This window comes from Lissotriton helveticus, chromosome 10, assembly GCF_964261635.1.
Source record: "Lissotriton helveticus chromosome 10, aLisHel1.1, whole genome shotgun sequence".
Lineage (NCBI taxonomy): Eukaryota > Metazoa > Chordata > Amphibia > Caudata > Salamandridae > Lissotriton > Lissotriton helveticus.
The window spans coordinates 488864307-488880415 of NC_136071.1; the positions used below are offsets into that span (position 1 = coordinate 488864307).

General features: G+C 42.8%; 1 protein-coding gene across 1 annotated transcript in view; it reads right to left on the bottom strand.

The window, feature by feature from the left end:
• Window positions 1-407: 407 nt before the first annotated feature.
• LOC144784288 (lysosomal dipeptide transporter MFSD1-like) overlaps window positions 408-16109 on the bottom strand; it is a 94605-nt gene continuing 78903 nt past the window's right edge. Inside the window, exon 13 of the mRNA XM_078662971.1 lies at window positions 408-1348. Within this exon, the coding sequence (XP_078519097.1) occupies window positions 1223-1348 (126 nt within the window). The 3' untranslated portion in view covers window positions 408-1222. The remainder of the gene's footprint in view (window positions 1349-16109) is intronic.

Genomic DNA, 16109 nt, shown 5'->3' on the forward strand with positions numbered 1-16109 from the left:
CAGTACTGAGAATGTCAAAATCCTCGACCAAAGGGAGAGTCAGACCCTCTCTCCTGTTAACTCTGCGAGTGCCACACAAACGCACCATTTTCAAGTGAAAAGACTAAAAGGCCTCAATGACAATTTGTCTGGAAAAGTCAGCCACCCACACAAGCCCCATTTGTACAAGGATGAGAATTATGAGCAGTGTAGAATTTATCTCACCCTTTGAATACCTAGAACAACAAAGACTGCACCACGCAAATTTCCTCAGGTACAAATTGACAGGTCAAGTCTGCTGTTATATATAAAAAAATACCTAGAAAATATTGGGACATGAGGATTTGCCTGCGGAAAGTAGGAACATCTGCATATTATGCTCAATTTTGAAGGGCGTAACTTGTAACATGCAATAAATACGAAAACGAACGTTATCTGATTTTATTCAGTGTGATAAATATAGCATTCCCCAACAGGGCACTCACAATCTGGGTTTTTAGAGGGAAATGATTTGAACATAAGTGATCAGTGCACAAGCTTATGCATGATGTGGTGTATTCTCTTTCTTCTCCCATGAACCATGAGTATCAATAGCAGTGACCCTGCACAAATCTAAACGAGGAAGGCAGTGCAATCACAATTAGGAAAAAACCTTGATTCACTAGTCCTAGTTCCATAGTGTCTTTTGTATTGAGTATACTGTAATATTAACCCAATTCCCTTTATTCAAGTGACTTTTAGGCGATTCTATAAAAAAAACTTTACTTAGATGCAAAAGTAGCAGAATTGTTAGAAAGGAAAGTTTTAGTGTTCAGGGCCAGCTGGCACTTAAATGTGTTGGAGACTTTTTTATGTGCAGCTTCTCCACAGGCTCTATACTGTGGCTTTCTATGCAGCACTGCTGCATTTTCATTTCTGGTGAGGAACCGCACAGGTCCAATATGTAATAATAATGATTAACCAGTCTTAAGGTGATATGACACTTTTGTGCACCTAATTCGTTAATACAATAAAGTGAATAGTCCACCTCATTTGTGATCCACAAAAAAGGATGCTAATTTGCAAATATTTCTCCAGGAAAAAACTGAAAAGGCTTCCAAAGGGACAAGCTCCTTGTTGAAGTGGGCTTGCAATAGATCCTCCTGGCAGAAAGTCCAACCCAAATGTCATCACCACAGTCTTCCTGGTTCCCACTTGGGAGAAGCTCTTCCTTGTTCCATCACAGGAAATATGGTCAATGCTCTCAATTTATCGATCTGCGCTCATCCGCATCCTCGTCGCCGGAGAGCAGTGTGGCTGTGTCCACTGAATCCCGGGCCTCCTGTTCTGCCGCTTGTGACCTTTTTGTAGTGCCGTTCAAGGCCCCGCCCTGCAAAGACAAAACAAGGGGGTGTAAAAATCAAGAAAAACGTCCTGACGTCACTTTGTATTACCTCCTGTTCATGGAGAAGTAATGCTGCAGTTTTCGACTTTTGACAATATAAAGTGACACAACCAGCGTTGCCGCCCACTTTATTTTACATTATGAGTAATTATGAGTAATAAAGGGGTATGCCCTCGTAACTCACGGACCTGGGTCGGTATATAGGTACAAAAGTGGGGTGGTCCGAGTTATATGTAGATCATTTATAAACAATGGCATGCAGTTAGAAGCACAGGTACTGTACTAATATGGAATAAATATAATTCCTTGAATACTGCATACTATACTTTCATTGCGCTGAATATATGTACTGTGAATAATAACTGTGGTGTGTAAGAATTTATTATATACCAATATAGAGTAACTGTAAAATACATATATAACTCGGACCACCCCACTTTATTTTACAAGCATGGCCTTGGCATTTCTTACAGAACTGAAAGTCTCAGGAAATGTGTTTTCTCAATAGAAGAGTCTTTATATTGGATTTTAATTAGCACAGTTTGCCCCAGATTCTGAAGTTTTATAAGTCCTCATTAGAAATGTAGCATTTGAAGCCTTGTTTTGCTTCAATTAGAAACTGCACACAAACTTACAGGGATTACACTTTAAGCTTTGAAATCTCTTTTCAAACATGACTGTTCAGCATCAGGACCTGCTTGGGAGGCTAGAATGGCAATCACAGACCAGCTTCATGCTTTGGAATTCAATAGGAATTCTGTAGATCAATCAGAGAGGTGGAACTGGCTAAACCAGACCAACCAATCAACTGACTACATTACTACTCACTATTTTATAAAAAGCTGCCCTTAACACATGTCACCATTTTAAATTAACTTATGTTTGCTGACCGTGTGTAAATAGGCCCACTTGAAGTGTCCAATTAGGAAATGTCAAGATATGTGTTTGAAATGCTAGTGGGCCCTTAACTCTGAATCAGTCAGATATTAGACAAACATGAAGTTTGAAGCCAATTTCAGCCCAACCAGCCTATCAAAAAGCTGCCTCATTTTAAAATAGGTCAACCATTCTGCTTATTAAGATGATTTTTCAGCTTACAATATTATTTTGTATTATACTTAATGTTACATGGTATTTGTGTGTCAGCATTTGATAGTTTTGTAGCCAGGGCAGGCCTAGAGAAAGGGAATCTGGCTCAGGAAGCAGTGCAGGGTAGAAGTGAGAATGGATTCTCAAGGCTCCAATCTCGGTTTTGGAAGGACTGATTGTAGGTCATCCCCTGATACAGTTGAATGAGTGCAGGGCACTGGGGTGGAGTGGTGATGGCACAAGAGAAACACCCTCAAGTGATGTGTAAATTATTTTCTGCAGCAGAGTGGTGCAGCACAAAGTGGTCCACCCTTTACATGCCACAAGCTATATAATAGGCATTTAAGAGACACATGGTAAGAAAGTGCACTTACATGTATCATGTTTGGTTTAACAAAATAATGTAAAAGTGTTGCAGTTGACACTATTAAAGAGTGCCTTTACTGTAGGGTTGGAGACTTTACTCCTATTAATGTGTTTTACCATAACCAAGTGTGATAATAAAACGGTCCTCATTTACTCGATAATGCAGTCACAATAGATAATGGAAACCATCCTTACCTACGTAGAATGTGATTTTATGGGAAACAATATAAAGTTTATGTAATACGTGAATTAATATTCCATATATTTGATTTAAATGTAGTTCTTAGTCATATATACTGCTGATTATTTTAAGGGCTTACTGAATATTATAAACCTAATACATTAGAAATGTATTTTCATTTGTGTTTCAATGTGCACATGCATATTAAATGTGCACCATTGGAGTTAATGTTTAAGTTGTCATATGTAGGCCTGTATTTCACCATGCTGCATAAAAGCAGATTTAATTTTTCTGCTAACTCGACATCTCTTAAAAGTATTCAAATGCACTGTAAGTTGTAGAATGAATGCATTACTGTACTATAAATAGAGACAAGATCCGGAAAAGAAGAGTTTGATGAAGGAACAAGGGGGACAAGAGCATCAACTGAAAGACCTATTGAGTATATGTTACCAAGTGATGTGTACATGAGAAACTGATGTCGTTATGTTTAGTGTGCAATTTTTCACGATGTATCAATCTGTACTTAAGAATCTTAACTGAAACAATGGACACCTGATGATGAGTGCAAAGTGGGTGTTACCCAGTGGACTTTATTAGTTATCATTTAGTGTTCACCTCTTCAGACTGCAGCAGAAACCTTTTTCCGGAGATGCTGTAGGTCTCCTTCGAATCTTCTCTGTCATTTAGAGGTTTAGACAGCAACGCCTATCTGATCGCTTCCTAAGTGTGGCTTAGGCTAACACTTTTCTCTTGACCCATAGATGACTCTTGACCGAGCTTCTGAGACGGTGATACCTTCTAAACCTTTTTTCCTTTGCTTGATTCTGATTTCCTTTATGGAAGTCCCGGATTTTTTAGAATTGTTAGGGTCCAACAAAGAGGATGGCTCTAATTCTCTAACTGCTGTGATTCTACATTTTACTATGCATAGACAACAACATTTGAGACTTTTCTCTGAGCATCAAGTGCTTTTATTAATATTTTGTAATCTCAGTGACAGAATTTCCTTTATATCTCATCCTGGTACACCTAAACTTTTTTAAGAGTTTGGGTTTCCCAGTTATTACTCTGTATCGTTATACCATGGTTGTGCGAGTTGTGTACTAGAACTTAATTTTGAATTTGCAATAAACTTTCTTAACCCAAGCTACTGATTCCTGGCCCTCATTGTGTAGCCAAATGGACTGCACTATTAATTGATTTGTTGATTAATGTTAATGCTAACTCTCATCACCTCTCAGTTGGAGAGAAAGGTTCATTGAAGGATCAAATGTAAACAAGTGGGCACAGAAAACACTGTATCAAAGCAGATAATGGTTTTCCACGGACGTGAGGGAGTTAGGGTGTCATATCTAGAAATTGCCCAAGCCCAGTCCAAACCCCAAAAGTCCATGGTTAGGTCAAAGAATTAATGGAGTTGTGCTGGTTCGAAAACTACTTGTAGCAGTGGAGAAGTGGGAGTATTAATAGGGTTATACATTGCAATTACTTATGCATAGATTGCCTTATTTTAAAATGGTTGTGTGGTGTTATGCGGAGCTGATTTAAGTTGATGTGTGAAAGTGGCGCATGATGCAGAGAAGTTGAAGAAGTTATTGGGTCCGTTGTGGCCTAAGATCCTGGGATAAGAGAAGTAAAGTCAAGTCACAGAGTAGAAGACACTGGGTGTAGTGGTCTGCTGTGTTGTGGTGCTTGTTGTGAGATGTCTCAACAGCATTATTGAGATAGGGACTTTATCTTTGTGTGAGAGTGACATATGGTTGGTATAGTTGATCTCAGTGCGCAGGGAGTGACTGTATCAATGCCAGTGAGATCCCACTGGTCAAGGTTTCACTTGAAATTAATGTTAGAATAGGTCAGAAAATGTTGTTCCTAATAGCTTCTCATGTGTGTGAATAATCTTTAAATTCCTTAGCGGAGCAGACAAAGTTAGTTGTTGAAATTACTTGCATTGTTTTCCGTAAATGCTTGAAGAACACGCTTGAGCAATTGTAAAGGAGAGTGAGTTTTTCCTGATGATCTCATCTGTAAACTCTCCTCTTTTGAACCAATCTCGATAGAGGCTTTGAGACAGGCCATTCTAAATCTCAGGTCAAGCTCTCCTTCTGCCCCTTGCTCCATCTGTTCTTGCAAAGGGAGTGGATGCTATCAATCCAGTGTTGAACTCCCCACTTAATAAATATCTGGCGTATAGGATTGTTCCCTCCAACTAGAAACAGGCCAAGATCTTGTCTCTCTTTAAAAAAACTATGCAGACCCCAATATTCCAAGTAATTACAGATCCATCTCCCCGTTGCCAGTCTCATCTACAATTGGTGAAAAGTTTTTGAATCAGCAGCTTTCCAAACAAGTAAAGTCCAACAGAATTCTCTACCCCAGCCAGTCAGGGTTCAGGCCTAAATTTAGCACCGGAACTGTGCTCCTGGAAGTTGCCGAAGAGATCAAATGTACTTTAGATGCTGGTGGTAAGCAGTTCTTGTTTTGCTGGACCTTTCTGCCACTGTTTATATGGTCCCGCACTCCAGGCTGCGCATCCGTCGTCATGATATAGGCATCAGGGGCTCAGCTCTAAATTGGCTGAAATCCTTCCTTGAAAATAGATACCAAGAGGTTTGGTAGCCACCTTTTTCATCTAGAAAGAATAGTGTCTCGGAGGGATTGCCCCAGGGCTCGGCCCTCAGCCCAACACCTATAAGACTCCCTTGGTAAAACTGGCCGAGTCTTTTGGGACCAAGATAATCTCCTACACCGACAACACTCATTACTTTTTCTTTCAAGAAAAACGAGCCAAACGACCAAATGCCATCAAACCCTGCTTATCTGCGGTCTTTCAGTGGATGGGTTTTAATCAGCTCAAATGAAACACTGACAAAGTCTCAGATTCTTAGCTTTAGGTATAATTTCGCTCTCAAACTGCAAGGTCACTGGCTGGATGAGGCTCTCCCACCCAACGCCCAAGCAGAAGTAGTGAAAAACTTAAGAGTCAAGATTGACAAACAGTTGACACTACAAACTTAAATTAACACAGTAGTTGGCACATGCTTCAGTCTGATGCGAACGGACAAAAGAGTTTTGCAAATCCTTGCCCTGCCCGCAAAGATTACCGTTCTCCTGGCCAGGGTGGTTTCCAGATTGGACTATGCCAATGCCCTTTATGTGGGACTACCACAACACCTGCTGCTGAAACTACAAACTGTTCAGAATGCAGCAGGGACCCTGGCTCTCAAATGACATAGGCAAGCTTCAATTTTGTCTCATCTGAAAACCTACATTGACTTCCTGTTTAAAAAAGACATTGGTCCTCATGCACATGCGTCCTTTCGCGCCCCTTAACATTCCAATTCGTGATGGGGCATTCTTGGGTGTAGCCATGCACTCTAGAAATCTGTTTATTTATCCAATAAGCTGTTGCAAGGAGTGAGATTAATCTCACTGTGTGCTGTGCTGGTATAGGTATTGGCTGAACACGTCATAGAGAGCTGCGCTGGGATTGGTTACGATTGTTGAGAAATGTGGGTAAGGAAAATGCTACTTACCAGTATGCATCTGTTCTTGGCATGTAGAGCTGCAGAGTTGTACACTTAGCATTAGATAGCCACCTGGTGTTGGGTTCGGATGATTGCATGTTGTTGTAGTCGTGGAAGAAGTCTTTGTAGTCACGAAATAGGTGACTCCTCCCTTGGACGATAGTGTGCATGGGCATCGGCTCCATCCTTAGATTGTTTTTCGCCATGATGGGAAATGATGGTGTTAGTAGAAAGAAGAAAGTATGTCGATGCGTGTATATCTAATTAAGATAAAACTGGAACAGACACAGGTCCCGGGGAGACGGGAGGGCGTGTACAACTCTGCAGCTCTACATGCTAAGAACAGATGCATACTGGTAAGTAGCATTTTCCGTTCGAGGCATATGAGCTGCAGATTGTACACTTAGCATCAATTGTACAGCAGTGTCTCCCCTAGCAGTGGTCACCTGTGTCTGTTGCAGTAGTTTGAAAGAGAGTTTTAAGGACAGCTTGGCCTACTGCAGCTTGCTGCTTGGCTAGAACATCAACACAATAGTCTTTAGTGAAGGTGTGTGTGGTAGACCATGTTGCTGCCTTGCAGATGTCTTCTAGGGCAATGTTTCCTAAGTAAGTCAAGTCATGGAGGCTCCTAGTGTGCGTGTGGAGTGCGCTCTAGGAGGAACTGTTAATGTGCGTTTTGCTTTGTGATAGCATATTTGTATACATTTAACAATCGACCTTGCAATGCCTGATTGAGGAATGGGATTGCCTTTATGTGGTGAAGAGAAGGCTACAAATAGTTGCTTTGTTTTGTGAAAGGACGTGGTCCTATCTATGTAATAGAGAGGAGCTCTTTTGATATCCAGTGTGTGTAAAGCTCTTTCTGCTACAGAGTCTGGGTTTTGAAAAAACAGTAACTCAACTGATTGGTTTAAATGAAAAGGATTAATTACTTTCGGGAGGAATTTAGGATTAGTTCTTAGAACCACTTTGTTGCGGTGTAATTGTAAGAAAGGTTCTTGTATAGTGAAAGCTTGAATCTCACTAACTCTTCTAAGAGAGGTAATAGCAACAAGGAAAGCTGTTTTCCATGAAAGAAATTGTAGTTCACATTTGTGTAAAGGTTCAAAAGGGGGTCCCATGAGCCTTGTAAGAACAATGTTTAGGTTCCACCCTGGAGAGGGTGGTAACCTAGGAGGAATAACCATGTTTAATCCTTCAATAAAAGCTTTTATTGCTGGTACTCTAAACAACATATGTTGTCTGTTTTGTAGATATGCGGCAATGGCTGCAAGATGTAAACGTATAGATGAATAAGCGAGATTACATCTTTGTAAATGGAGAAGGTAACAGCATCTAAAGGATCAATTTGATTATTATTGCAGTACATGGCAAATCTTTTCCATTTAGAAGCATAGCAAGCTCTAGTAGTAGGTCTTCTGGCTTCTTTAATGATATTCATGCAGTCTGGTGGCAGGTTAAGGTAACCAAACTTTAAGACTTCAGGAGCCAGATCACCAGAATCAGTTGACTTGGATCTGGATGCCTGATGTCTCCATGGTTCTTCGTTAGCATCGATGGTGTGAGAGACAGTTTTTGGTGTGGAACTAGAGAGAGTTCTAGCAGTGTGGTGAACCACGGTTGGCGTGCCCATGTGGGAGCTACCAGGATCAGTTTGAGAGACTGTTGTATGAGCTTGTGTACCACTAGTGGTATTAGTGGGGTTGGCGGAAAAGCATACACAAATCTGCCTGACCAGTTCATCCATATCGCATTGCCCTTGGACAACGGGTGTGGAAACCTGGCGGCAAAGGTTGGGAATCTTGCGTTTTCGTGTGTGGCAAACAGGTCTATGTCTAGATGACCCCACTTGTGAAAGAATGGTTAAAGAACTTGCAGATGTAGTTCCCATTCGTGAATCTGTTGTGTCTGTCGGCTATCTGATTGTGAACTCCTGGAAGGTGTTCTGCAACAGATATATCTTTTGTGGAATGGCCCATCTCCAAATGTTTTGTCCGAGCTGGGACAGTTGCAGGGAATGTGTGCTTCCTTGTTTCTGTATGTAGTACATGGCTGTCATGTTGTCCGTCCAGATTAAGACAGCTTTGTTCTGTATGTGTACTTGGAAGGACTTTAGTGCCAGGAAAATAGCCAGCAACTCTAGGTGAGTGATGTGAAGCACCTTTTGTTGAGCAGTCCATCTTCCCTGGGTTGTGTGGTGGAGCAGATGTGCTCCCCATCCTGTCAGGGATGCGTCTGTTGTTAGCACTATTTGTGGAACAGGCTCGAGGAACGGCCGCCCTCTGGACAGGTTTTTGGTTTTCCACCACTGCAGAGAGTGATGTGTAAATGTAAATGTGGGATACTTGTAAAGCGCACTGTTACTCTACCCGAGTGTCCTGGCACTGTAGACCGCTGGGGAACCTGTCCTGGTTTTCCCTGTGAGATGGTCCCTTTGTGGGTATCTCCAGGGTAAAACCAGGCATCCCCGGCGTCTGTGGGGGGCCATTGTAGAGATGAGGCAAGCTTAATGCCCAGAGTTACCGAGTGTGTTCCCTGGTTAGAGTAGGCACTGAGGCGAGAACTATCGAGTCCGTTGACCCTGGTCCAAGACCCTGCCACTTCGGGAATTGAACCTTGGTCCCAGGCCGTTCTCTGCTTACAGGTCTGCCGGGTCCAACCAGGGAGCCACACCTCTCCATGTGTGCGGCTGTCCACCAACACCAGGTCTGTCAGTTGTCCTTGTGCCTGATTCCACTGATGTGCTAGACATTCCTGCAATGTCTTGCAGTCTTGCATATGGTACAATAAAAATGCAAGATGCCATCATGCCTATTAGTTGCATGAACACTCTGGCTGGGAGAAAATGTTGGTTTTGAAACCTTGTGACTAAGGCTTGAATGCTCTGTATCCTGGTCGGACTAGGATAAGCTAGAGCTGTATTGGTGTTTATGGTAGTCCCTAGGCATTGATGTACATGAGAGGGCTGTAGATGTGACTTGGTGTGGTTTATTGTAAACCCCAAGTTGTGCACTGTCTGAATTGTGTGAGATGTGTGTTGAACACACTGGTTAAATGGCTTGGCCTTTATGAGCCAATCGTCTAAGTATGGGAAGACATGGATATGTTGTCTTCTGAGATGTGCTGCTACTACTGCTAAGCACTTTGTGAACACTCTTGGTACTGTTGTTACCCCCGTATGGAAGGACTTTGAATTGATAGTGTTGTCCTTCTAGCACAAACCTGAGATACTTCCTGTGAGAAGGATGTATGGGAATGTGAAAGTAGGCGTCTTTAAGGTCTAGTGTAGTGAGGCAATCGCCTTAGTCCAATAATGGGAGCACTTGTTGTAAAGTGATCATGTGAAAATGATCAAAGTGTATATACAGATTGAGAGGCCTCAAATCTAGAATTGGTCTTAGTGTCCCATCCTTTTTGGGTATTAGGAAGTAGAGTGAGTAGACCCCTGTTCCTTGATGTTGCAATGGAACTAGCTCTATTGCATCTTTTTGTAGCAATGAGAGAACCTCTTGTTGAAGCAGCGTTAGATGTTCTGTGGACATTGGACGCTTTCTGGGTGGCATATTTGGAGGGGTAGCTGTAAGCTCTAGGCAGTAACCATACTGGATAATCTGTCTTACCCACTTGACTGTTGTGATGGAATTCCAGACAGGTAGGAACTGTGTTAATCTCCCCCCTACAGGAGTGGTATGCTGTTGGGGGAGCTGAAGGAAATCACTGTTTAGTGGTGGAAGAGGATTGATTGTTGTTGTTACCTCGACCTCTTCCCTTATTGGTATTACCTTTGTAGCCCCTTCTAAAGTATCCTTTATTAGAGGATGCCTGTGTATTAGATTTAAAGGAAGCTGAATTGTCTGCTCCACCTTGTTTGGAGCCTACTCTGTAAAAGGAGCGGCAAAAGGAGCCTCTTGCTTGGGTGGACTGCAAAGCTCCCATATACTTATCTGTGTCAGTGTCTTTTTTCATTTTTTCAAGAGCTGTGTCTACTTCTGGACCAAACAACTGGTGTTGGTTGAATGGTTGATTTGAGATAGTAGTCTGTACCTCTTGCTTAAATCCTGAAATGCGTAGCCACGCGTGACGTCTAAGAAGGACACTGGTGTTTATTGCCCTGGATGCAGTGTCTGCTACATCGAGTGCGCATTTAATGGAGGTGTTAAATATAAGCTTACCCTCTTGTATGAGGTCATCTGCGTGTACCTTATATTGATCAGGTAGATGTTGTAAGAGCTTCTCTAGCTGATCATAGTGAGCCCAGTCATATCTTGCGAGAAGGGCCTGTGTGTTAGCAATGCGCAATGCATTACTAGCTTGGGCAGCTATTCTTTTCCCTGAAGCATCTATGACTTTGGATTCTTTATCAGGAGGTGGTGCTTCTCTTGATGTTTGTGAATTTGCTCTTTTCCTAGCGTTTAAAACTGCTAGGGAGTCTAAGGGTAGCTGTCCCTTAATGTAAGCAGGATCCCCAGGAGCTGCTCTGTACTTTTTTTCTATCCTTGGGTTTATGATTCTAGCCCGTACAGGACCTTTAAACATTTCTGGGGCATGTTTAATAACTCCTTTAATCATTGGCAGTATTTGCACAGATTTTTGGGAATGTTCAAAAGTGTCTAGTAAAAAGTCCTCTTCTGCCTCATCTGAATGCATGGTGACATTGTGATAGATGGCAGCCCTATTAATCAAGTGTCCAAACCCAATATTGTCTTCAGGAGGAGAAGGTTTGGATGAATATATATATGGGTCAGGAATATCTGGTATATCCTGTGGGTTTGGATACTCCCAGTCTGGTGAACCTGTTGGGTAGGGAAAAGGGTCATCTGGGTCTTTCCCTCCCCCCATGCTATACTGATCATCCTCAGCATCCTGAGGAGGTGTATGTTGTGGAGAAAGAAGAGGAGAATTTTGAGGTGAAATGTTTAAAGGGAGAGCAGGAGAGAGAGATACAGGAGAAGAAGGGTGCATAGGAGATGTGGCAGAGTCGTTCTTCTTGACAGGCACTGGAGGTGTAGGTGCTGTATCGGACTTCCTCTTCCTGTGTGGTGTGGTGGAAACATGTCCTGTTTCAGTGTCCATGTATATCCACTTTTGCAAAGGATCAGGTCTAAAAAGCTCTTCTTCAGAAATTGCTTTCGGTGCCGATTTTTTCGGCTCCCGGCTTGGTTTTTGCTTGTCTTGCAGGTTTTGTGGGTTTCGGCACCGAAGATTTTGGGGTGGAAGCAGGTTTCATTGGTTTCGGTGCCGTATTGTCTTTAGGAGTCGACGGTTTCCGGGTCTTTTTCGGAACCGGGACTTCTTTCGGTTTCGGTGCCGAGGGAGCTGGTCGTATCAGCACGTGCGGTTTGCTCGGTATGAAACTACCTGAAGGCTTTAATATTTTCTTCGGAGCCGGGCTCGATGGCGGGGCTTTCGAAGCAATGTCTCGGTCTCGACTGGGTCCCGAAGGCGGAGTTCTGACCTTAGCCTTTGGTTTAGGTGTTTGGGTTGGGGTAGGGGCGATCGTACTCACGCGTTGACCTGATGGTATGGAGTCATCAGAGTCGTCTGCCTCAGATACGATCTGGAGATCATCGGAATCTTCCTCGGGGATACATGGACCTTCGGCGAAGATATCCACCGGTTCCGGAGCTGATCTCTGCATGTCGTGTCGATGGGCCCTCCGATCTCGAATGGTATTCTAGGATTGAAAGGACGCACAAGCTGTGCAGCTCGACTCGTCGTGTTCAGGTGATAAACACAGATTACACACGTCGTGATGTTCGCTGTGTGGAAATTTTGCTCCACACCCGGGGCATCTTTTGAATGGTGTCCTTTCCATGAGGTGTAGAACTCACCACGTGGGTAGACCCGACGGCCCGCGTCGAGGACCAGAATAGAAGTGATGAGGTTGAGTCTATGAAGTTAAAGTTTTTTTTTAGAAAGTTTTGCGCGTCAAAGTCTTTGAAAAGTAGATTTTCGAACCGGAGCGGAAAAGTTGCATCCGAACCCAACTAAGGATGGAGACGATGCCCATGAGCACTATCGTCCAAGGGAGGAGTCGCCTATCTCGTGACTACAAAGACTTCTTCCAAGACGACAACAACATGCAATCATCCGAGCCCAACACCAGGTGGCGATCTAATGCTAAGTGTACAATCTGCAGCTCATATGCCTCGAACAAATAATTTCCTGGTTTCATCTGTGAATATTGCGTATATTGGTTGGAAATGAAAATCTTTAAAACATTGAAAAGCCTAGTATAGGGAGATGTGACTGTGCCTATTAGTAAGGGGGAGGAGGCACCGCCCTAAGGTACGCTAGGTCATATTATGACGATAGACTTGGGTCTTCACACATGTGTTTGGCTCGCACAACGTTATAAGATCACTGAGAAAGATGATGCATTAACATTTCCTAGTTTTGAGACATTCAATTTGAGAAATATTTTGCATTTAAGGAGGACGCTGTATGAAACGCAACTGCCTCCTAGACCTACAAAGTATGAAGTACTTAATGCCTGGGAACATATGGCTGATGCCAAACAGATTTCAAGTGAGAGTCACACTATCCATATGCACCTGTGCAGATGCTAGATGGAATGCAGAACAGAAATCCTAGAGAACTGACATGATTGATGGAGCTAGATTACATTCTCCACTAACAAAAGAAGATGAAGGGAAAGCTAAACGCAAGGAGAAGAAAAAAAAATAAAGAAGCAGATGACACAGGCAATGCAGTTGAGGACAGTGACAACTATATAAATGATGAATTTATAACAGAATTACTGTTAACTTGTCCACCTCCGTACAATGACACCCAGACTGGTGGAGTTAGTAATGACCCTATGACTGAAACATATGATGTGCCTACAGCACCAGTAAATGAAAATCCTGATCCGATGGGGGAGGACAGTCAGGATTGACAGTCCCTTGGACTTCGCAAGTTCTAAATGCCCCAGACGCATTGACCATCCCTGTTATCATTGGTCCTGTAGTTCCTTTGTATAAGTCTGGAGAAGCAGGAAATTCTAAACATACTTTGGCTGTTCCTACCTGGATGAGCGACATGGCTAGCAATTCAGAGGACTTGGTAATAAGACCCATTCCTCAGGATCCTTGGGTTCCGACACAAGGGAATACCTAATGTGCTGCGAGTGCAGACCCCACATTACATTAGTCAGGGTTTTTAACTGATAAGGAGATTTCCCCAAAAATCATCACCATTTTCTTGCCCAACACAAATGCCCCACTAATGATGAATTACAGTATCATTAGGACAGAAATGCCAATAAGAACGCCAACTTTTGACATGTCTCCTTTGAGCTCACCGCCTGGTTAAAGTAATGGTACCCATAGCAGAGAAATAATTCTTCACATCCCAGCAGAACACCCAGGTCTTACTGCCCGAGAACTTGATGACTGGTTTAAAGGCATAGATACCCTGACAAATAGTAGGAATCCTGGAATGAGTGGAACAAATACTCTGGTCCCCAAGAGAGAGAGATGAGAATGGATGTGGCTAGACTGAAAGTATAATTAGAAGAAATGATAATTGGGACTCTTGAACTGTCCCAACTGAATGCCAATCAAGACGATGAACTACAATACCTCTATAAAGACATTATCAGACGTGCAGGAAAGTTTCCTTACAAATTATCTGAATTAGCCCAAACACATAGAATTGATATACAGAAATACAAAATCAAACTGAAAAGTTCCAGGTTATGCTTTAGTGACAGAGATCTTGCAAACATGAGAAAACCAGGAATGAGATTCTAGATCAAGGAATTAATTACATACATTCGAAAATGAAGTGAATTAGATAAATCCCCTCTCTATCAGAGGAGGACGATGAGGATATACACATGCTTCCCTTGAGAGCAGTGCCTGATGGATGGTATGTCCATATACCATGGAGCAGGACTGATCTCGCATCATTCACAAATCATTTCCCGAAATTGAGAGAGAACCCAGTGGAATGGTACAGACTGGTTGATCGATTTGGGAAAATTTTATGCAAGGATTTGGATTCTTTATTTGGAATTGTGGTTCCAGGTGATATATGGGCTTAACACAAAAGTTTCTGCGGATTGGCCCAAGGTGAAGCTGATGAGACATCCTCCATCACATGCGTCGTCACTATTGGTAATGAAAAAGTATAACCAGACAAGATGGCCACCGAGAGGGAGCTCCAAGAAAAAGCTCTGAAGTTCGGGATCACTCATCAGTAAATATCTTATTTATACCCTGCCATCCACTCCACTTCTACTTCAGCAACGAGAAACTAACAGGAACTCAAATAATTGAAATTGATTCCACTCACTTGTGCAATTTTTGAACATATCCTAAACTTGAAGTTCACTTATGCCTGGCAGGCAGATGCGCTCTGCCCAACGCTCTCAAGACCAATCCTGGTAGCGGTTCTCCCTGCATGCCTCGTCTGCCCTAGTAGCCGCTCGACATCTCCTGCTGATGCCTGAGGGAGAAGCTAGAGACCCAGAGGATTCTTGATGCAGTTGTGCTCTGGACGCTCTGGCCTTCTGGAAGACAGAGACCTGGATTGGGATCCCCTGCCTCCCCCACTTGCCTCTGACTGGAAGAGTGCTTGGGGTTGAGGCAGGCTTGTCGCAGTAAAGTTGCCATAGCGATGCGAGTGCTGCGCTCCCTCTCAGCTCTGGATGCTGACCCGCTCTCTGCTTGTCTGCTAGTCTGGCCCGCCTGTTGCCCCGACTGGCCATTGGCATGGCTTTCTTGCCTGGAAGGCCACCTTGCCACCATGTTACTGGGGCACTGAAATTGTCTAAATAGAGCTGGTCTGTGTTGCCTAAGCACCACGGGGGGCCTGTCCACACTTTATTTGTGGTCTCTAAGGCCAAAGAACTGTGCTGCAATCATTTTAACTAGCGGCCTATCATGAAAGAACTCATGGAGCCGAACACAAACACTAAAAGACGTAAACAAATAGGTGCAGGAGTATTTGCTGTTATGACATTAGTGCTAGTTGCTTTAATTATAATTCTGAATTTGCCCCATCATTTAAAGGGAGCAGAACCTAAGTCTACACATACCCCTCAAATGCCATTTCCTACGACAATAGCTTACCTGCCGTAAATGAGAAAGTGTTACATGTAGATGCTTCTAGAGGAGAGTACTCATTGAATTCTTATTTTAAACTGCTTTATGAATATGTTGACATTATAGATGCCAGGGATTGCTAGGTTTGTATGCAGTTACCTGCATCAGTTGCTGAGGAAAAAACGTACCACCATTTCCCCTTCACATATTATATAGCTTTATTGCTGAGTTTATTCTATGTGTAAGCTATTTCTAATACTATTATTCAAATCAAGACTTGGTCTTTTCAGATGTGCCTGTGCTGAAGCACTTGAATAAACAGCTTAATGCTAAAAACACAGACAGTGGGACATTTCTTTAGACCCACCATGACACCGGACAGTGCTTATGTGCATAGACACAACTTAACTTGTTTACTAACAGATGTAGAAAAGAAAGTCATAGATTCAGTAGAAGACAGATGGAGAGACATTGTCTAAAGCGAACCAATCAAAAGTACCAGAATGAGCAAAGAAGAAAATGAGCATAGA